At 40.3% G+C, this 23864-nt stretch overlaps 1 protein-coding gene across 7 annotated transcripts in view; it reads right to left on the bottom strand.

Annotated features, from left to right (window-relative positions):
• Nucleotides 1-1134: 1134 nt before the first annotated feature.
• Nucleotides 1135-23864, bottom strand: part of ELF1 (E74 like ETS transcription factor 1) — a 144338-nt gene continuing 121608 nt past the window's right edge. For 6 of the 7 annotated variants that reach the window (XM_084624231.1, XM_084624232.1, XM_084624233.1 and 3 more), the window contains exons 6-10: nt 21700-21837; nt 19597-19680; nt 18262-18454; nt 16116-16586; nt 1135-1895 (exon numbers count right to left, since the gene is read on the bottom strand). In XM_084624231.1, coding sequence (XP_084480357.1) covers nt 1277-1895; nt 16116-16586; nt 18262-18454; nt 19597-19680; nt 21700-21837 — 1505 coding nt within the window. In that variant the 3' untranslated portion in view covers nt 1135-1276. The remainder of the gene's footprint in view (nt 1896-16115; nt 16587-18261; nt 18455-19596; nt 19681-21699; nt 21838-23864) is intronic. The other variant, XM_084624237.1, reaches the window with a different exon arrangement.

The following is a 23864-nucleotide window of genomic DNA, read 5'->3' as shown; positions in this document are numbered from 1 at the left end:
ACAAACAGCTTGAGAATCAGTTTCTCATCCTGAGTTCTCCTGAACTGTTTCGTAAACTGCTCATCTGCTAATGTGTTCCAAATCACAGACCATCACTAATTAATCATATTGCTCTATTTCTCAATACAGTTCAGATTGCCAGAAACACTATATTCATGTATTGGTAAGAAAACTCTAAAGTAAATACAGAAAAAAATTTCCACTTGATTTATTTTCATAATAAACCAATTAAAAATACAAAAGACAAAGAACCCAGGTTCAGCAGGGTTCCGTCATTTAAAAATTTGTCTTTAAATACAAATTCACTCTGTAATATGAATACATATAACATTAGATCTCTAAACATAGTGATCTTATTTGTATCTATCAAAAATTGCTCTATGGAAACAAATTAGCTGAAAAACTTTTTTGTGAAATTAAATGTACATTATTTACAATTGAAAAAGAGTCTCAAAAGTATTTATCTCACCACACTTGCATAAATTGTATACATTTCACTTTTCCCCCATACAAAATAATCTGAAATAGAAAGCAAGATTGTTTAACTTCATAGCCACAAAATAGTATGAAATAATTGCACCCGTAGCAATGCCACTAGTTTCTGTAATTAAGTATATTTGATGTGTGTATATAAAAACATATAGATCTGGCATTGTCCATTATTGGTATATGTAAATGCTTTATGTATTCTCTTAATGGGAGTGTATTTTTATTTTGCGCACCCAAACGACTGTGCTGCAAAAATGCAACAAGAGGAAGCTTGGTTGCCACTATCCATTATTCAAAGTAAAATCTGACATAGTTCATTGGTATGCAATAAGTATTTGGTAAACTTGGTAAGATTCACACACATGGAATGAAAATGCTGTTCTGTAGAAAGTAACGGTTGTTTTAAAAGTTAAATGACAAATTTACAGATTAAATAGAAAATGTTATAATATGGTATTGCAATGTAAATTAGCAAAACTGAAAATGCATAATATGTAAGAAATTTGGAACTTTTGACAAAAAATCAGCAAAGTCTTCATAGTATAAAATGCATGTTCCTTCATGCTTGTGTTTTGAAAAATGAGCACTACATAATTTTATATTTTTATAACATTTAGCAATTAACAGAAAATCAAAACTCATTCTAATGCATGACTTCTAACAATTAACTGTAGAAATTAAGTAGCTTTGTAACATCTGCTTCAGAATCAAATCATATATATACACACAACTGTAAAGGTCCCATCACATTTATGAAAACAATCATCCACAGGGATTTTTTTGTTTATTAATATAAATTGGATTCCAACTGTTCACTTTCCTGTTTCACTTGCATGTTAGATGGAAATCCATTTGAATTGGATACCACCATCACAAAAGGCTGCTGCTGGAACCTCTGCTCTGACTGCTCAGTATCATCTGTTGTGTCCTCTTCTACCTCCTCTTTCATCATTTCTTGTATAACAGTCTGTTTGGTTTCTGGTGCTTTGATAACTGAAGTGATCACTGTGCCAGATGGATGAGCAACCATCTGTGAACTGCTCGGTGAAAAAGTTACCACAGGAGTAGTAGCACTGAAGGATGAAGATGAAGCCATGTTGACTGTTCCATTACAAATGGTCTGCACATTGCTGGTGAGAACCTGTTGAACTTGGGCTGGGCTAAAGACAATAGATGAAGAAGAGGAGACTGGCTTCTGAGACTGCAGCATGACATTTTCTTTAAGTACTGTCATTGGCTGCGAAGTAGGAATGGCTTGGAGAATAAATTTTTGGGATGTTGTTGCTGATGCTGGATCTGTGCTGGCTATCACTGTTGTAAGAGGCACTGTCTGGAGTGTTACAGTATGCAACTGCTGGTTTCCAGGTGAAACAACCACTGGAACTTGGGCTGGGGTCTGTAAAGTCCTATTAAAATTAGAAAACAGGAAAATGTTAGAATGTTCCCAGATCTATTACTGAATGAGTGTTTTGCAACACAGGGTACTTAAATTATTAATTTGGAGGGGAAAGGCAAGGAGGACTACTGTCCTTCCAGCACAGAAAACTGGACTTGACTCCAGTTGAAACCCATCAGCACCTACCTTCTCTCCTCATACATACATAGTAAGTAAAATAAATTTAAATCCATCCAAAATGTGAACTTAATTTAACTGACACTGCAGCTGTTGGGCCAGCACTGTGGGAGCAGCTACTGCTACTGCATTCTTTGCCAGTAGACAGAGTTCTACTCACTTTTTCTCCATTCAGAAACAAAGCAAGTGAGCAAGCATCTACAACGGCCCTTGTTGAACCCTCTCAACTCAATCACTCTGTGTCAGGCTTAGGTGGCTGAGCCCAGAAGATTCTCTGGGCAAGCCCTGCCTCAGGCCATTGCAGCCAGTCTCCACTCAAGCAGTTCCACCCCTCGACATAGCCTTCTCTCCTTTGAGGGAGGGAAGCAGTGCCAGTGGCTCCTTCCCTATGGACTTGCCTACACACTTTTTTGTAAACCTTTACCATTTGTACAGAAAACCACAAAGTGATGTGTCTTGGAAGGAACATTTGGGGATGCACCCTCACTATCTTTCACGAAGTGAAAATGCTACAGTTCATGCCAGCTAACTCAAGGTAAACTCTAGTGACCACATTTCAAGAGCCCCCAGCAAGCACCTCCATGGAGATGAGGGATGTGGCACTGCAAATGGAACAGCTCAGAGGAAAGGTGCTGGCACATGCCATCAGGAAAAGACTTAAAATCTGACAGAGGGTAAGGCACTGAGGCAGCTGCTACCACCCTGAGGAGACTACTCCTGGGGGAATTCTGCACATCTGCGAACATGCAGAATTCCTCTGTCTTGCATAATTTTGTATTTTCCTGCACAAAAAATATTTTGCCTAAGGAATGCTGCAGTTTTTGCTTTTGCCTCTGTATTTTATGTGAGAAAATACAAAATTCTTTGCCCAGTGCTGCAGAATTTCCCAAGGAATAGAAGTTCATCACAGAACCCTACCTGCGGATCCAGGTTAGGACAGAGTGGGACGTACAGGGCTGCTGTGGGGGTCACAGACTGGGGTTCAGAATGGCTAGTGGGGGGAACAGACGGCATGGACTCAGGAGCTAGTGGGGTGAGAGCGTTGAGCCTGGGGAGGGGGTTTGCAGAGATCCACAGGGATGGGGAGTGCAGGGACAGGGCAGACGTGCCTGACTGAATGGGAGAGGCTTGGGGTCAGACAGGGTCCGCATGAGGGAGGCTTCCCAACTCTCTAACAATTCCTGCCCTGCAAAAAACCTTCTCACACCCAACACCCTCCAGGTTCACTTCTAGGCTCCTTCCCTCTCCTGCAGCTCCTCCGTTACCCCTAACTTCCCCTAACTTTGCACTGCTTCTGACATATGCAGGAAATACAATTCTGTACTGTAATTAAAATGAATTACACAAAGTTCTGTATTAATATGCCTACTAAGGAATCTATTTGTCAAAAAAAAAATTTACCAGAATCTTTTTTTCTTTTTGGGGCTGTATTGTTACAGATGATGTACTTGCTGACAGATATTTTGAAATAAATTAGCAAAATAATTGAAACCAGCATCATTATATTGTGTTATTTTGACAACAAAATGCAGAATTTTCAAATACTGTGTGCAGAATTATTATTTTTTGGCACAGAATTCCCTCAGGGGTAGGAGACCCCACTGGGATGGAAGGGTTACGGCAGTCACTGCAGCTTTGAAAGCTGTTGAAGTTAACATCTGGGCTCCAAAACATCCAATCTGTGGCCATAAATGCAAAGTAATGCACATTGAAAAACATAATCCCAATAATACGTATAAAATAATGGGGTCTAAATTAGCTGTTCCTACTTAGGAAAGAGATCTTGGAGTCGTGGATAATTCTCTGAAAAACATCCACTCAATGGGCAGCAGTAGTCAAAAAAGCAAACAGAATGTTGGGAATCATTAAGAAAGGGATAGATAACACAGAAAATATCATATTGCCTCTATATAAATCTGTGGTATGCTCACATCTTGAATACTGTGTGCAGATGTGGTCACCCCATCTCAAAAAAAGATATACTGGAATTGCAAAAGGTTCAGAAAAGGGCAACAAAAATTATTACGGGTGTGGAACGGCTTCCATATGAGAAGAGATTAATAAGATTGGGATTTTTCAACTTGGAAAAGAGATGACTAAGGAGAGATATGATAGACGTCTATAAAATCATGACTGATGTGGAGAAAGTAAATAAGGAAGTGTTATTTACTCCTTATCATAACACAAGAATTAGGAGCCACCAAATGAAATTAATAGGCAGCAGATTTAAAACAAACAGAACTATTTTTTTTTCCCCACAAAGGCACAGTCAACCTGTGGAACTCCTTGTCAGAGGATGTTGTGAAGGCCTAGACTATAACAGGGTTCAAATAAGAACTAGATAAGTTCATGGAGGATAGGTCCATCAATGGCTATTAGCCAGGATGGGCAGGGATGGTGTCCCTAGCCTCTATTTGCCAGGAGGTGGGAATGTGTGACAGGGGATGGATCACTTGATGGTCACCTTTTAGGTTCATTCCCTTTGGGGCACCTGGCATTGGCCACTGATGGAAGAAAGAATACTGGGCTTGATGGATCTTTGGTCTGACTCAATATGGCTGCTCTTATGTTCTTATACATCATACTAGCTCTTCTCTGAAGCTACTACTTTATTCTCCAGAATTTCAGCTTCCGTTTAAAATAAAATAATAAATCTCCTAGTTGTTATGCTTGCAAAGAAAAACTCAGCTGAGTGTTACCCATACAAAGATAAGACCACAGAGAGCCTGGAACAATATCTTTGAAGAACGAACTATTCTGTTCATTTCAGTGAGATGTTAACCATAACACGCAGCAATGATAATTTAAAACGCTAATGTTGTTAAATTACATTCCTCAAGAAACAAGGAGGGTACATATGTGCACTGTAACAGCTCATTTTGATACTAAAAGTGGGTAGCCCTTGGGAGACACCATGACTTATATTCTTCCCCAATCAAGAGGCTCTAAGTGCCACATGATTACATTTTGCATATCTACACAATCTACTGTGAGCAGCATCCATTTTAGTGACATACATAGGCAGAGCATATTTTATGGGCAGAACTTGAAAGAATTCCATCATCTTTTTTCCCCAAACTGACCCTTGGTTAATAGATTTGTTGAGGCAGAAAATAATCCATGAATGGAAGAAAGAAGGGAAGTTTAAAGGATGGAGATGACCAATTATGAGTTAATGGAGCGGTGATCAAGTCAGGATGATGAGCAGTAACAGAGTGGGGAGAGGAATGAATGACAGTGAATTGGGGTGTATTTGACTAAGTCACAAAAGGGAGAAAGAACCACACTGCAAAAGCCTCATTGCTTAATGCCCTTCTGGAGTGCTGAGATATTACACTGGGCACTGTGAGAACCTGAAGAGAAAGATGGAATGTGGGATGCTGGGAGGGAGGGAGCCAACCAAGTAGTGAGTGAGGTAGGTGTGCATGTTCATGCAGTGTGTTTTGTATGGAATTGCATGTGTTGATGTTTACAGTAAAGATGGGCAAGTAGATTTTGTTCCTGGCCAGGGAACCAGCCAATTTAACAAGGCTGATTTAGACACAGAAGTCTACCAGCCCTGACTAAAAATTTATTTGACCACCTTTACTGCAAATAGTACTGAAAAGATAATGACATTTTACTCATTCAACAAACCCCACCTCCCAAACTACTCAGCCAAAACCCAGGCAGCTAGAATTTTTCTAGACTGCTCTGTTTTCTGTTATGTTTTGCTCTATTAATAATTTTGCCATTTCTACTATACTTCTTGTGCTACTGCACAAGTCTGTGAGTGGTGCCCTATCAAGAGTCTTTCTGAAGCTACTACTTTTAAAAAACAAGACTATTGAGCAATATTGGCTAAGAGGAAATACTGCTGAAAAAATACAGGTTCTGATTACTACTGAGGAAAAGATGAGACATGTTCCCCACTAATTTCAGCCTGCTGGCAGGGAAATGATAAAAATCTATTTACTGGTTCATTGGGTGTGGTTATAATCTAGTGTTGTGCAACATCACAGTCACTGATCTGGAGATGAATAGTGATGTTGCAAACACTAGCTGACAGGTGACAGAAACAAGTTTATTCATAGCGATTTACTTCTGAAACTTCGAAAACGCAAAAAGGGGAGAAAAATCCTACAAAGGTCTTGAAGCTACAAACCAAGTTAAGCAGTGTTTAACAATATACTAAACAAATTAAATAATGCAAGATAAAGAAAAACAGAGAGAGAGAGAGAGAGAGAGAGAGAGAGAGACGAACTGAGGAGAATTCATTCCCTAGCATAAAAGTTACTCAACATACAGATGTAAGAACAGATAGTTTAAGAGGGAAAAGATTTCCCCCACTCATCTAATTGATTGATACAATGTAAATCCAGGAGGACTAGGGAGGTGGAATGCACATGACATGCAATTTAGAGCCAACTTCAGGTGCAAGAGTTAAGATAGATTCACTGGAGTAAATCCACTTGTACAAGTCATATCTAATGGGAAAATCTTGCTGGCATGTAGTGCATCCCACACCAGTGCCTCTAATAGACTGGCCTAAGACCTCACATCCACGGGATTCTCTCTGGTGGTCACCAGACCCCTGAACACACAGCCAGACACACTGGAGCTGCTGATCTGCCTAGGTACACAGATAAGGGCGGGGGAAAGGGGCACGGGATACCCTTATACTGGGCCTTAACATCCCCTCCTCCAAAGAAAGGTCAGAACCTTCCCCTTTCTTCTCTAGCAGCTAAGGTCATGTATTAAGTAAATGGTAGAGCCACAAGGCTTGTCTATATAAAACAGCTAGTGCACAGAAAGCTGGGGTGTAAATCTATCTCACAGTACCCAGCACACACTCCCTGTCCATGCTGGCCCTGCTACCACACATTAAAAATTTGTTAGAGTCCTTTGATCTACTCTCATTTCAAAATAGAGTAAATCAAAGACTGCTAGGGAACTTTTAGTGTGCGGTCACAGGGTGCACACAGAGAGTTAGTGCGCAGCAGGCTAGTGCGAGGCAGATTTACACTATAGCTTGCCGAGCACTAACTGCTCTGACAGACAAGCCCATAGAGAACCCAATTTTCCTGACTCCCTATTTAGTGCTATATCCATCACGCTCTTCAGATGTACCATCCTTTCCCATGCTTTGTTGCCACAAGTAACCTTGACACATGAAGTCAAGAAGTTTGAGTTCAGATGACAGAAGACTTTGTGAACCCAATAACTTGTGCTGTAGCTAAGTGGTATATCTAAGAAAGCCTCCTCCTACCCTATAGTACCTGCTAACATGGCCAGCAGAGCTGTCCTGGAAAGAAAGGCAACTAGATAAATCCAGACTGCTTCTGCACAACCAAAGACTCAGGTATCTCCCACTGCAAAGAGCTCTGATCCTACTTGCAGAAGAAATGAAAACAAACAGCAGAAGAGTCTGAGACAGTCTTTTCCCAGCTCCAGGAAAATCAGTCAGAGTGGAAAGCGATGATCATAGCACCCTTCCTGATGGCATTTAGCCCAATCATAAATGCATTAAGAAAAACCTGTGGTATCACCAGCAAAAAGAATTTATGACCTTTTTGGTGAAAGCCTGCAGAGATCACATCAGCCCACTGTTGACCAATGCCTTCCTCAAGAAGGGGTTTTCTCTGCCACCTTTAAACATGGGACATAGTCCAGCATGTATTTAACAAACAAACAAAAACCACCTGACATAGCCACTCTTCGCAACTACTAATCTGTTGCCTACCTTTAATCTCTCTTTTTTGGGGAGCATTATATCAGTGGCTATTTGATCACCAGTATTTTAGACTCCTAGCTAAGTTTCTGTTTGGGATAGGTCAGAGACACCACTGATTGCAATTATGGAGGATTTCCTTAGGCCAGGAACAGAAGCAAAGTACCTATGCAGAGGCCAGTTGATCTAACAATGGCTTGTCACATCAATCAGCAGGTGCTGTTGACCACCTTCAAGACATCAGCAAAGGTGGTCTAAATCATATTAAATTTGCATTGTTCATTTCTTCTCACATGTCCCAGAGGGCCCTGATGGGCAGCTGCTCCTCTTCCCTGAGGATACTCACCTGTCACCACTCTTACTCAACATTTATGTGACAATGAAAGGGGCTGATGTGAAATGCCATGGTCTACAATGACCTCAGTGTGCTGACTTCATCCAGGTCTGCAGCTCTTTCATATTCATCATAGCCAGGGCTGTTTCCCAGCTAGCTTAGCATCCAAAAGAAACAGGAACCTGTATGGAAAGCAGCTGGCTCACACTAAATCTGGGCAGGACAGTGCCAGGTTTTTCATTGCCCTCACCTTGGATAGTCATTTACACCTGAGCAAAGTGAGTATAAAGTGGGTTCAAAATGCTACCAAATCAGATTCGTAGCATTTCCACTTTGCACAACTATTAATGACTGCACATGGTACAATAAGCATGATGTGCAAAATATTTTGATGAATTATAACCCTCTATAGGTAAGTCTACAACAGGCAAACCTGCACCTGTTTTTCAGCATCACTGTAACTGCACTCATGCTACCAGCAGTTAAGGTGTACTGTAGACTGGGCACTGGCATTTTTATCACCATGTCATTTTATAATGAAAAAGGCCTACAAAGTTTGGGTAGTGTAGACATTTGAAAGGTTCCTGCCCTCTTCAGGTCAAGGCAGTGCACTGTCTTAGGTCCTGTTCAATTATTCACTGCTCCTGAACTCCTTGAAAGAGTGGCTAGAAACAACATCTTTCATCTTTGGCTAGCAGGAAACTGTGCCCTTGTCTCGAGAATGAGGACCTAGCCATGGTGATTATGACTCAGTGACTTCTTGAGGCTAACTGGCAGAGTGCTATGGGGTGCATAAGATTTTACAGGGATCCCCTGGGTCGGATATGTGCCTAATAATTTACAAAAGGGTGGCATGTGTGGTCTGAGAACCAGTAGCCCACTAGTCATCATGGTGAAACTTATGTAGAGATAATATTTAAGGAGTTATGTCTCCAAACTGAAAATTATATTACTAAGGCAGGTAACAGGTTCCTTTCAGGCAGAGGGTGGCGACGCATATCTCTCTGTCTTATCATTGTGTGCCCCACAATGCAGGCCTATTTGCGTGCTGAGCCAGATGCTGATTAAGAGATTGCGAAATCTACAAGAAAGCAGTATACAGGAAAAAAAAACAATCATCGGGGGAATCCTGCTTATGAATAAGGACAATGGATTGTTTTGATATATCTGGGGGTACAGAAACCCTGGATCTTTCACTGAGGAGGCAAGCTGACAGCACGATTTGTCTCATGAATGAAGATCACAGCCAAGCCTGGCTGTAAAACACTTGAAGAACTTTGGGTGATCATTTCTCTTCTAAAAGTCTCAGAATTGGTGTTATGATTTTTATATGTAACCATTTCTTTCCAATACTTCTACTTGCTATCACTTAAATCTTTATACCTTGTTAAACAAACATTTCGGTTTTTTTCTCTATAAATATATCTCTAAGTGCTGTGTGTCAAGAAGAGTGGTGATCTGAGGTGAAACTGGTAAGCTGGGGTGCTTTGGAAGCAGCGAATCTGTGAGCATTGTGATTGTCCAGTGGAGCAGGCACTGGACTCTCCAGGGAGACCCCCAGAGGCCTTGAGGGTTGGGGTGTGCCAATTGCTAACTTGTACAGTGACAGCGCGGCCTGCAAGGCCTAGAGGGGAGTGCTTGTATTGCCCATGGCTGGTGGAGTCAGAGTGCTCAGTCAGGACTCAGTCAGCCGGCACAGACAAGACTTCCTCACACTAAGGGCAGGTGGTAGCGAGGTACTTCACAACTCTGGGCACCCCCAAGAAGCATCAAAGTGATCATGTTCATGTCAGCTCCAAGCTGGACTACTGCAACATGCTCTACCATGGGGTTACCCACAAAGGTCAAGCTGCATGATGAATCAGCTTCAGCTTTTATCAGCCCACCTAATAACTCAGGGGGTCAGCAACCTTTGGCATGTGGCCCATCAGGGTAATCCACTGGTGGGCTGCGAGACATTTTGTTTACCTTGACTGTCCGAAGGCATGGCCCCCCGCAGCTCCCAGTGGCTGCGGTTCGCAATATGCTCATGATTCCATTCTTTGTACATTAGTAACATCAGAACATCTCTCCTCCGTGTCTGAAATGTTATGTCTGAAATCACTACTGCTTAAAGATTAAAAGTAAACTGAAATCATTGTATGTGTCTGGGTCTATGACTGTCTACTTTTACCATTACAGGTCCCCAATTATTCCTTCAAGTGCCTTTGTACACAGATACACAAGGATTACAGTAAATTATTCCAGTTGAAAATGAACATAACTATTTTACAAGTGTTAAACAGAGATTCATGTGAAAACAGATTTTTCTTAAGTGACCAATATTTTATTGAAAAAGATTTCTAATTAGAATGCTGATCCACAGGAACATTTATATTTGTGTTTAGTCATTGCAAACAGCTCGTGCCAAATTCTGTTCACGATTACTTACTTCCATTGTATCAGAGAAGAACTTGGCCCATGGGGTTTAGGCATTAAAATCACATAGGAAGTCCTTTCATTAAGAGAAAAGTAAAATAGGTAAAGCAGCAGTTCAAACAGCTTGAACTAGTCAGAAAAAGCTCTATTCTCTTTAGGCATAGGCTAAATTAGATAAGATTTTGGTGCACTTTAACAATTTTTTCCCTCCAAAAGCTTCCACACCTAACTCTTTCCTCACTGCTCTGTTAGATTTCTGTGGGCAAGACCGTGTATTGTCAGTCTTGCAAAAAGCTGTTTATGAGATGCTAAGAATTCCCTAGGGCATCATTCTATGCTGTTGCTAGTTTATTACTGAACACTAATGTAACAAAAAGGAGCTATAAATGATGATAGAGAATGTGAAGTTGACTTAGTCTGCCTTGCAGCTGGTGCAGTCATTTACACCTATGCAACGTGGGTGCAGGGGTGCTGGAACAATTTTTATAGCGGGAGTGCTGAGAGCCATTGAACCCAACTGTAAACCCTGTATATAATGGAAACCACTTCAAACCAGGGGGTGCGGTAGCACCCCCAGGACCAGCACCTATGCGCAGGTGTAGAATGCTATCAAATCTGAAAACTCATTTACACATTTTATACCCATTTTCTACAAGTACAAACAACAATATTGTCTTACACCTTTGGAAGAATTAAGCCTTATGTTTTTAACTGCACTTCAGTTTGTAGTATCTACTTTTCTTGGAGAAAATGGAAAAGGTCATGACAGAAGAGCTGCAATCCTGTCCCTGAAAAGTTCTGTCCTCAGCTGGGAAAAGAACGGACTAGCTACAGCCACATTTAAAAAAAGGTCAGTCAGGCACAAATCTAGTTTGACAATAGTTTTCAAACATGATTGTAGCTAATATAACTATCATGTCAAGTGTAGGCAGTTTTCTTTTCTTAAAATAAGCCCATTAGCAGAAACGCTGCATGCTACAGACTACTGCTCAGAAGGCAGCTGGAAAATATTAAAGAGGCCAGGTTTCAGAGTAGCAGCCGTGTTAGTCTGTGTTCGCAAAAAGAAAAAGGAGTACTAGTGGCACCTTAGAGACTAACCAATTTATTTGAGCATAAGCTTTCGTGAGCTACAGCTCACTTCATCATGCATCTGATGAAGTAAGTTGTAGCTCATGAAAGCTTATGCTCAAATAAATTGGTTAGTCTCTAAGGTGCCACTAGTACTCCTTTTCTTTTTATTAAAGAGGCCACTAATTTAAACTTTAAAAAAGAAAAAAAACTTTTCTACACAACAGGTAGATAACCACATAGAATTCTTGCCAAAAATATTACTAAAGCTAAGTGCTTAGCAGGATTCTAAAGAGGATGAGACATTTATATGGATAACACAATCCAAAAGTTACATTAGACAGGATAAAGAAATTAAAAAGAATAAAACCCCTCATGCTTCAAGGTATAGGCCAACCACTAAAATGTAGGGCTCAGAAAAACTTCCACAGAGTAGGTTGTGTTCATTATGGGATTCCTGGCACCTTCCTCTTACTGTCTGTTGTATGTGGCATGACACTAGACTACCTGTAGATCTGATCCTTTATGGAGGTTCCTACAAGGAAATGATGAGTATGGGTACAAACTGATATAGCTATAAATGTATCTGAAAAAAACTGTTTTGAACCTTACTAGAGAGAGACCCTAAAATGTACATTTCAGAAAAAAATTAAATGTTTTCAATCTCATCAAAACTCCCAAGACTGCCCTGGTAAAACTTTACAAGGACATTTAGTTTTTTTGAATTTGGACCTGAGATATATCCTAGATCAACTGTAACCAGCCAGGAACATCCAGTGAATTTGTATGGCCCATCAGTAAGGCTGCGAGTTTGTCACGTTGGTCACTGAAGTCACGAATTCCGTGACTTTCCGGGATCTCCGTGACTTCTGCAGTGGCTGGTGCACCTGGCCCGGGGGCTGCCTGAGCAGTTCAGGCAGCCCCTGGGCCAATCGCACCAGCTGCTGCTAGGGCAGTCTCAAGCCACTGAGCTCCCCCTCCCCTCCGTAACAGCAGGAGTTTGGGTGTGGAAGGGGGCGGGGGAAGGCAATTGGGGCAGGAGATGGGGTGAGGGCTCTGGGCAGCACTTAACTCCAGGGCTCCCCAGAAGCGGCGACATCCCCCTCCCTTAGGTCCTAGGCAGAGCCATGGCCAGGCAGCTTTGCACGCAGTTCCTGGCCAATGGCAGCTGCAGGGCCAGCACTTGGGGTGGAGGTAGCGCGCAGAGCTCCTTGGCCATGCCTCCGCCTAGGAGCTGAGGGAGGGGGATGTTGCCACTTCTGGGGAGGCAGGTAGCCAGGTTGGGAGCCCTAGCCAGCCCCACCAATGCTCTTCCCTGCCCCCCCCCCAGCACCAGGTGGGGTCCTGGGCCACACACCATCATCCGCCCCCACCCCAGAACCAGTGGGAGTCCTGCAGCGTCCCCGGGCCACCACCCCCCAGCACGCTTGGTGCCCCCTGGGATCCCCCCCTGCCCCAGCCCCCTGCCCCAAGATTTAGTCAGGGGTATATAGTACAAGTCATGTACAGGTCATGGGCTGTGAATTTTTGTTTATTGCCTGTGACCTGTCCATGACTTTTACTAAAAATATCCGTGACTAAAACATAGCCTTACTCATCAGCCCCTCAATTTACAGCTTACCTAGTCCACCATTGTCAGATGGAAACTTTTAAAATGTATTTCTAGTGTTGATCCCCCATGCACCTCTGCAGCTAGAATACTTGCTTTTTTTTTTGGTTATCAATTACTAAACCTGTTACAATTAATTATGTATTATATTGACTAGACCAGATCATTTTTCCCTTTAATCTGAGTGTCTTGGATTTGTCATTATATCTAGCAAAGCATAAACCACAGAAATGTTTCTACATTATGCGTAAAAAAAATAAAAACAGCTGCCCATCATTGTAATATGGGAGTCTAAGACAGTGTTTAAGGGCTCTGTTGTTTCATTTGAGCTTCATGCTAGTGTTACTGCTACTTCCTCCTTTTCTCCTTTAAAACTACTGCCCACAGTCCAGTTGTGAAATATTTTAAACACAAGAGGATGTTGAAATAGCAACATGTAGTTTTGCAACTTTTGGATGCATTATTGTCTTTGCTTCCCTGCCCTCTTGATTAAATCTTGCAGATTGTTCAGGAAGTTTTTGCTAGGTAATCCTGAAATGGCTCAGTATGGGTATCCTTCTTACTCTACAAATCGCTGTACTGTTTCCCTATTAATGTTTCATAGCATTGTTCTCCTGACTTAGATGTCACTGCATGACCTCAGTCATTTATTTCTTCATCCATTTGCTTCCTCTATATTATCTGAGTCACTTTTTGAGACTGAGGAATAATTAAATCCTTAATTATCTCTGAAGTCATATTGTTATACAGCATTTAATGGCTTTGCAATTAGGCTTTAAAGCTCTTTGGTGTATGAAGGAATATTAAAAACACAGCACTAAAAGAGACTAACTTTAAATTGTCTCTCACTTTTATGCTAAATGTTAGTGTTTAATTCAGTTCAAAACTTCATCTTATATGGTATAAATAAACTTCCCTCAGAAGTTGCTTTGTCTTGTGGAAAGCAAGCAGCCATCTACTTTTTTTTAAATCTACTTTCATCAACTTTCTTTTTTAAATCCTGCCAAATTCTCCATGATTACATTTATCTAAACTTCTGGATCACATGTACCTTTTCTCTCCCTTAAGTACATTTTGAAATGGTCCTAACATACAAGCTTCACTGAAATTAAGAATGAAAAAGAGTGTTAAAATGGATAGCATCAACTTGAAAATCATAATTCTGTTTTTATTCACTAATTTTAAAGATAACTTATTAATATAACTGAAATATCAGAGAAAAATGTTTTTTAGATTTGTTTACTTTGTTCATTTGACAACCCTTTGGAGATAGTTTCACTAATTGCTGTTTCCCCTACATAGTCCATTGGCTAGTGAATTTCCCCTGATTTATGTGGGGTTTTCATATAGCAACATGGGAGAGAAAACATTTTATAATTACATTTCTTTTAGAACAATTAGCAGCGAGATTATGGATCATGTGTATTACCTAAAACTACATTTATTCCAAGCAAACAATAAGTAACATAAAATCATTTTTCTGGTTTGAGACTATAGTCGTGGTCTGCCACTTCATATATACATATATGGAAAATCCACAGTTTTCTGACTATTCTCTGTGTCTCCTTAAAACTTCTTATTGACTCCTTTATATTCTATTAGTTTGTGGGGGCTGAACAGCCCAGCTGTAGACATCAGTGCTTAAAAACCTGGCTACTCTGCCACTCAAGATGCAGTCTCTCCTCCTTTTAGATCAGTGGTGATTTCATTATTGTTTACCTTTAAAAAATCCTTCTCTCAGCACAGAGAGATGAAAGAATAAAATCATCTTCTTGAAACTGAGAAATGGAGTTGTGATCAGATTAATGTTACTGATTTAAATTTGTCAGAGTTCCATGCTTTAGTCGCAGAGAATCATGTGGGTCTATTCACGCAAATCAGAATTTGATAAGATGCTTCTGAATAATGTTTTTAAGGGGGAGAGAAGAAAAAAAGAGAGGGAAATAGCACTAGTGTCACTTAATGGTAAAATGTGGACTAAAGTGCTGGGGACATTTCATAATATCGAATTTTAAACAAGAAAAAAAATATACACCCAACTCAATATTGTTCTTTTAAAGATTTTAAGTAAGACGGTTCCTTCCTTGCAACTCCAGAATTACAAAATAATCTTTCAGTGGTGGTATAGCTCTAAGTGATTGTTCTTGAGGCATCTCTAGTCAATACACCACCAATGACTTGAAGGTGCAAAACAGTAACATAAAGGTACTTGATTAGTGTCTAACTTACCAGTTAAGGGCTGCACTGAAATGTGACTGTCTCCCCCAACATTAGTAAACACGTAAAAGTCTCAGAAGGCCATACTGATAACTATCTTTTATAAACAGAAGAGGTATGGAAGCATACTGGGTGCTGTTCCAACAATGACAGTGGGGTGCCACTTTAGTGCTTTGCCCTGTTACCTCTGTTAATAGGTGGAATACACAAAAAGAGGAAAGAGACGACACACTACAATTTATAAGGCGATGGGTATGTCAAGAATGAAATTAAATCCCAAGAAAATTCTTTTTAAAAAGCATTAATGTAAAACACACATTGTTTGGGTTAATGTTGAAAATGCTGAGTAAAAGCAGAATTAATAAACATAACAGTGGCACAGGAACCAAATAAAGAGAAATCAGTGTTGTCAAGAATGTTAACTTTTTTCTGCTTTCTTCTCAAAGTCCTAAAGATTCTTTGCTACTGTAATGCTGCAGAATTAAGATTTGCAATTTTCTTCCCTTTCCTAAATATAGTGTCTTAGCAGAGTACCCATTTTACAATGTAACAAAAAAACCAGACCAATTTATTGATCATTCACACTGTCTTCATATCACAATAACTGAATTAAGAGGAGAGCAATGTGGCAAAATAGAAATCAGCCACATTGGATCGTGAAAATGTTCATAAATCAACTTCCTTTACATTTTCTTACCTTATATTCTGAACAGAGGAATGTAATGTTTCATCCTGCATGTTACTAGCTACAGTTGCATGTCCTTCTGCGATGGATTGCACTGGCTGCATTACATGAACTGTCCGAAAAAGCTGAGTTGGATGTATTGGCTGTGCAGATTGCATTGTCCTCAAAACATCAGTTGTAAAACCAGGTATCTGCTGTTGTACAACTTCCACGGGGTCCTTAAGTTTAGTAGACTTAGAGTTCCCTGTTGTTTTTAGAACTGTGGTGGATCCTCCTCTTGTTCCTGTGTTAGAAGATGCTCTAGATCTGCCTGATTGGTTTCTATTAGTCACAGTTGTTGACAATAAAGAGGAATCTGAAGACTCGGTACTGGGACTCGGATCCTCATCATCTATGTAGATAAGATCTTTCGGCATTTCTTTAAACTGATACACCAAACGCTGACCTTCTACTTTAGCCAGTATACCTCTTTGGTAATAGTATCTGTTCAAAGCAGGCACATACATCAACAAGTTATATAGCATAATTGGCTATGAAAAAAGACAAATCATCATCAGCAATGAAGTGGAGGGGTTTTTGTTTATAAATCTAAATAACAATCATTGCCTACTGACATTTTCTGTTACCCTTCTTTATGCTCAAGGAGGGAGACATATTATATATCACTCAAAGCAACTTGCACTTCATGATACCAATATTATTATTTGTTTTATCACAATGCCTAGTGTTAAATGACACTTTGATAATCCTGGTAAAATGGCAATATCTTGCCTCAAATCTCCCATCTCTGTCAAATATTCAAATTCTTTCTTTACTATATAAAGTGCATAATATATAGACTATATAAAGAACTAAATTACATATCACTATAAGGTTCTTGTAGAGCAAAGGGGAGGGGATAGGGAAACATTACTTTCCATTGTGTTTACAAATTGACTTACAATAAAGGTGCAAAAATATAGAGGGTTGGGGTGTGGAGAGTGCTTTAAGCAAATTTTTATTTTTTATTACAGTAGTGCTTAGAATCTCCAAACAATAGGGAAAATGTTTTAAAATTAGGCTTGCATCCATATATGGTTGTGCAATTGCTCACCTACTTTGCACAAACTTTTCTGTATGAGCAAGTTTCCAGTTTGCACAAGTACTCATATATGATTAAATCCTTTTCTAGTCATCTGTACATGCAAATTGGGGAAGTATGCACAGACCTGAATTCTGCTGGGGCGGAACACCCTCATAGCTTGGATTTGAAACTGGGTCATTTGGCACATATTAAAGTTAATATAATTAGTCCAAATAATTTGATGGTCATCTTTAAGTTTAGTTTACGGAAGTTTGTTGTAAAGGCTTGTCACTCAGACTTTTCAGTCTCCTGAAACTGCCTGTGCTTGGTCTTGAGGAAGTATTGGCTTCTCAAATCATCCTACATTATTAACTACTGTGGGAGATATATCAGTTACCAGTAATGCTTTGGGTAACTGACCATGGAAATGATTGTATTGAATTTATTAGTTTTACAATAGTTTTTACAATAGAAGTGAAGGTGCTTCATTTGCAATGGGCGTCACTAATTTTTTTAGGTTAGGGATGATTTACCTCTATTTCTTTAAATGTGCAAAGCATAAAAAACCACACTCCATGCAAGTTGTACAGCTTACTATACATAAATCAGATATTTTGCCTCTTCAGTAAAGTTGCATTCATTTAAAACAATCAATCCAATATTATCCATATTAAAGAAGTGTAAAAAAATCTAGACCCAATAAAAAAGAAAGCTCTGAATTTGCAGGATTTCTACAGAATTACATATACTTGCACTTTAAGCACTTTGTTAACCCCACAAAACAAATTTCTGCCAATAAAGCAGATTTGTCATTGGACATCAGTATATATCCTAATCTTTTTTTAATCTTCTACTGTATAGTTTGCTCTGTAGAAACTTCAAATTATGCTTTTAACTTTTAGATTTCTTTAGTCCTCCCCACCACCTCTCCCTCCTTCCCCTGCGCCCCTGCCCTCAAAAAAAACAGCTTCATATTTCAAAAACTGGAGCTCATCTTAGAAAAAAGCCCTTCACAGATGTTAAACAGATTACAGCGAGCTTTCAATATATGAAAATGTTGTGACAAAAATAATCAACTATTAAACACTCACATACCTGAGAGCTCTGCCCATTGTTTCATAATTCATATCAGGTTTGTTTTTGTGCTTTCCCCACAATCTGGACACAGCCTTGGAATCTACCAGTTTAAAAATGCCCTTTTCTCTCTGAGTCCATTTGATATATTTGGGACACGTAGCTTTGTCCTGGAGCAGTGCTAAGAGAAACTCCCAAAGATAAATTGTATTTCCTAAAAGAAAGAAATAAAGCCTTTCAGGAGATATAAACTCCCCCAAATGCACAGTTATATTAATTTCTTAACTTTTATTTAAGTCACAAATACAACAAAGCTCCAGGAACTGAGTGCCTGTTACTTTCTGAACAGACTGTAATTTTGGGTTGAGAATTCCTACATGTGACTATTCTTCCATTCCAACTGAATTATTTCTTAACAGAACATTATTATTTTGCCATCTTTGGCTCTGAATCAGCAAAGAACTCAAGTCCAGTCCTGTTCAGCAAAGCAGTTAAATATACACTACAGTACCACTCTACTGACTGGGAATTAAGCAGGTGCTTAAGTACTTTGCTGAATTGGGGCCCGCAGGATGATTCTTCACAGGTTCAAGATATCCTTACTTTCATGTTTTAACAATTACATATAAGATGTGCAGTAAATAATAGCTTATGCCATGCCAAACAAGAAAACAATTGAAGAATATTAGGATCCATTGGCAAAAACAGGATGATTCTGATGAATAGTTTGCTATAAAATAAAATGATTCATGCTATCAAATTATATTCTCTGTTAGCTGTTGGTTTTGATTTTATTAATGGGAGGTGGGCAAGAGTTGAGATAGCAGAAGAGGGATTATCAGGGAACTTTCTGTGACACCTTTCTTCTGGTGGCTTCACTTTTTTCTTAAACAAGAGGACTGCTCTTCCTGCCACCCAACTGTAAGCTTTGATTATCTCCTTATGCAGATTTAGAAACAGGCAGATGAAAAATGTTTCCAAATATCAGCTGTTGAAGCAACAGCATCCCAAGAAACACTACTACAATGCAAAGCATCCCTCTAGACTTGACCTGAAACAGAGAAGCGTTTGTGGGGGGTTGAAGATCTCCCAAGATCCTGTTAATAAGCTGAAGAATGGATTATTCCTCCCAGGAACTGAGTATCTTCCAAAGGGATTTTCTGCACTTTTCCACCCTCTCCCTGCCTCCTCCCTGCTTTCATAGAAGGTGGCAACCATGTCTTCTGAGTGCGTGGCAACACAAGATTTATTTTTGCATACTGAGAAAGCTGGTAGGCTTCATTCTTATGTTACCCAGATTCAGTTTTCAATTTAAAACACTGAAGACAAACATTCTACTCAAACCATCACACTTACCCTTTCCATCTTTGTTTTTCTTTTTCACTGATATGTTTGGAGTTGTTGTAGGGGATTCAGGACGAGAAGATTTGGACTTTTTCCCTGAAATGAAACCACTATTACATAAATTTCAACATAAAAATGTGATCTGGAAAAGAACATTAACTCATTAAAATCTTTGTTTTTTTATATTTCCTCCCCATCTCAACACTTACATTTCTTCTTAATGGCCCATTCCTGTAAAGTGCTGAGCACAGTCAATGCTCATTGACGCTAATAGGTATTGAGGGCACTCCGCATAGCGCTGAGCAATGTAACTGTTCTTGCTTCAAAGATTTTACCTATTTTTCCAAAGCTAGATACATAAATTATATACTTCTGCTTTGAAATCTGTATATTTTTTTGTTCATTCTAGGGCACCTAAAGGCAATTAATAGTAGTTTAATTCATCTTTTTAACTGTATTTTTTTTAATTAAAAAGCTAGATAAAATACACAGCACTGTCTTGTCTAGCTAGCATCGAAACTTAATTTAGAGACAAAACAAGATTCTTTAGCTCTTTAATATACGAGAAGAAAGCTCCATTGATAGCCAATGTGAGGGAAACATTCATTTTCAATCCTAAATTCTCACACATTTGGCCTGCAGTGGCTAGAAATACAAAAAAGGAGGGTAGAAGCAGCTCCCTTTCATTGCCTTGCTGCCATCAAACAGGGAGTGACATTAATAGGTTCTGAAAAAGCATCACATCCTTTTTTAGCCAGAAATGTGGTGGCTGTGTTTCAAGGCCCCATTGAAGAGTGGGAGGGAGGGAGGGAGGGAATAATTACAGCTCCTGACAAGAATGAAGAGCATTCCTTTGAAAAAATTAGAGATCAGCTATTCGAGTAGGATCAAAAATGAAAATCTCGCATATGTATTTCTTAACAAAATCCAGAATCTGTTTCTCTATTGCTCCCCATTCATTTAGATGTCAGTTTTTATAGCATTGTGTTTTGGTCCTGAACCCTCAAGACTGAGTTTTCTGACAAATACTAAGCAAATCAGGTATCCTAGTTACCCTTTGGCACTTTGGCAATGTCTAGACACAATGAGGATTTTATTTTACATATTATCTCTGCTCTGTTGAGAAGCAGCATAGTCCAGTGGACTACTCTACTACTAGTAGAGTAGTCCAGCTCTACTACTGACAACATGCATGACCTTGGGCAAGTCATTTCATGGTCCCTCTATTTACCCTCTGACCCTTTCCCAAAAAGAGTTGGTCTTGCCTGTGTAGCATGCAAGCAATCATCTGCACATTGCCTAGCACAACAGGGTCCATTCTTGGTTTGGCCTCTAAGTGCTACCATAATACAAATAATAAAATAACTCCGTTACAGAGTCAAGATTTTCTCATTGTGAGGAATTTTCATATTACTTCGTCATTAAACCTACTCACTTCTGGACTGACCTGTCAGTTTTATAGTACCAGAGCAATATCTTCAGGGTTCACATGCTCTGCAATTCAGCAAATGCTGCTCACAGAGGTTTTGTAGGAGCTGAGGAACTATGAGTTTTAGCCTATGAAATAGAACCCCATCCTTTAGTGGTTGGTGAAGGCCATCTTGGCCTTCTGTTGGCCTGAAAAGTCAATATCCCCTTTGGCAGCGTGGGTAGGCAGGATACCAGCTGGGGTTTTTTGGAAGGCACTGCAAGGCCTCTGCTCAGGCAGCCATCTTTTGACACTGACAATCTTTCTAAGTATCTATATCTGCATGATCTTCCTTCTGGAAAAAGCTTTGTTGAAGCAACTGTGGTGAGGCAACTCTGGCAATGTTTGTTTTCTTCCCCCCATTCACTTAGGATTCAGGGCTGGTTATGGGGCAGAAACCGTACTGATCATGTTGGCCAAGGACGTCATCATAGCTATCAACAAAGGTAACTCTTTCAGTCATGGGTTCTTGACCTTGGGGTCACAACCACCCTTCATTTCTTTATGGCTAGATGCGGAGGGGGGTGAAGTCCTGAAATATTTCTGTTGTCACATGCGGTCAGTATATAACAAAGGTAGAGACCCTTTTGTTTAGATCTTTAATTTAACTGACCATGAGGGATTGCTGAAATGTCTGTGGTGCCTACCAGGGTTAGATGGAGTCATCTTGAATAGCTCAGCTACTTTTGTGCAAGAAGTCCTATAAGATTGTTTTGGGTGAAGGCTCTTCTGCCCTGAGGGCTCAGTCAGATGGGGTGCTGAAGGATTCCATCTTGTGTCCCTGCCTGTACGAAATGCATGCAAGCACATTGAGAAGGAGAGCGAGGAGACATAGACTGCAGTGCCTTTAATAAGCTGAGAATGCCAGTTCCACATCAACAGTGGTCTGACTTTGCCAGGAATTAATTAAATTAGGGCTTGAGTGAGAACTAGGTGGTTGAGGTAATGTCTGGTAGTTTAATGAAACAACCAGAAGAGCTGACCGTATCATATCATAGCACCTCTGATAGAGGGCAAATCTACAATTTGTTTAAACAGGTTAGCAATTTAGGGGGTCTCAGATCCTTGATTGCCCTAACAGTTTTAGCCAAGAGTGCTCCCTGCTGTGCTATGTCCTGTTCCCCACATCTACTGATGACAGGAAGGCTGCGGCCTTGAATTTTGGAAACAAACCTTGCTGCTAAAATAATCCATGCCTGTCTCATCTCAAGCCTAGACTATTGCAAGGCATTCTACTTGGACGTGACTATATCACAAGACCATCTGGAAACTGAACTTAGTACAGGACACGGGTCCTTGCTTAGTGAATGATATATCACACAGCACACATAACACTGGTACTCTGTAATCCAGCCAGGTGGAGTTTAAGATGCTGGTTTTAACCTATAAATTACTAGTTTTCTGAACCACATTACTCCAAAATTGATGTCTGACATCATCAACATTGCAATCAGTGAAGACACTCAAGCCATCATTCCCCTGGTCAGTTTCCTAATGCATCCTCAGCTCTGGAGCATATGCCCCTCTAGTTCAACAGTCTGAATTTGTAAGTCTTCAAGGTATACTACAAAGCTTGATCAGATGTTGGGTAATTGATATTACTGTGTTTCTGTATAGGCAGTTCAGTATATATGTGTTATTTTTATTTTTGTAACTCTATTTTAACAGCTGTACAAGCACCTAGATCCAGCAAATTAATAAGAAATTTAAAACAAATTAAACTACAAATTCCATTCAATCAGTTTTAACAACAGATAGCCCAGTGAAGCATGCTGCTTTCCCCATTTAGATGTTTATTTAGCTGGACAGATAGCTTACAGAGTCTGCTAAGCAGCCTGCTATCTACTGCAAACCATGTTGTGATAAATACACAAAAACACACAACTATCGGAAATTGAGACTATTAAAACTGCTGTGACAATCAGGCTTTCACAAAGAAGACAGAAACTAAGCTCTTTTCTCATTTTCTTAACAGAAACATTCTTCAAGGCAAACACTTCTCCAATAGCTTCCAGCAAAGAGTGCAGGGTATTTGTAATCTAATGCTAAATAAAACAGAGTACTTTTTTCAAATCTGTCTTAGGGCTTGGCTATACTTGCGAGTTAGAGCGCATTAAAGCAGCCCCTGGTGCCCTATCTCATGACGCATCCACACTGGCAAGGCATGTAGAGCGCACTGACTCCGCGGCTAGAGTGCTCCTGGTACTCCACCTTGGCGAGTGGAATAACGTTTGATGCGCCCCCGCTGGAGCGGCGCAGCACCAGTGTGGACGCCCTGGCCTGTTAGTGCGCTCTGATGAACCTCCAGAAGTGTCCCACAATGCCTGTTCTAGCCACTCTCGTCATCACTTTGAACTCTAGTATCCTGCCCTCAGGTGACCTGCCCTTTAAATTCTCTGGGAATTTTGAAAATCCCCTTCCTGTTATCTCAGTCAGGCGTGGAGTGCTCTCAGCAAATCTTTCCAGGTGACTATGCCTCCACGTGCCAGGCGATCCCCAGTGTGGAGCAATGGCGAGGTGCTGGACCTCATCAGTGTTTGGGGGGAGGAAGCTGTCCAGTCCCAGCTGCACTCCAGCCATAGGAATTACGATACCTACGGGCAGATATTACGGGACATGATGGAAAGGGGCCATGACCGGGATGCACTGCAGTGCAGGGTTAAAGTGAAGGAGCTGCAGAATGCCTACCGCAAAGCCCGTGAGGCAAACAGCCGCTCTGGTGCTGCCCCTGCGACCTGCTGTTTCTACAAAGAGCTAGACGCAATACTGGGGGGCGACCCCACCACCATTCCAAGTACCACCATGGACACTT

Source organism: Lepidochelys olivacea (genome assembly GCF_965140295.1).
Source record: "Lepidochelys olivacea isolate rLepOli2 genome assembly, chromosome: 1".
In the NCBI taxonomy this organism is placed as follows: domain Eukaryota; kingdom Metazoa; phylum Chordata; order Testudines; family Cheloniidae; genus Lepidochelys; species Lepidochelys olivacea.
The sequence above is the reverse complement of the archived record's forward strand: the minus strand, read 5'-3'. Positions and strand labels throughout refer to the sequence as shown.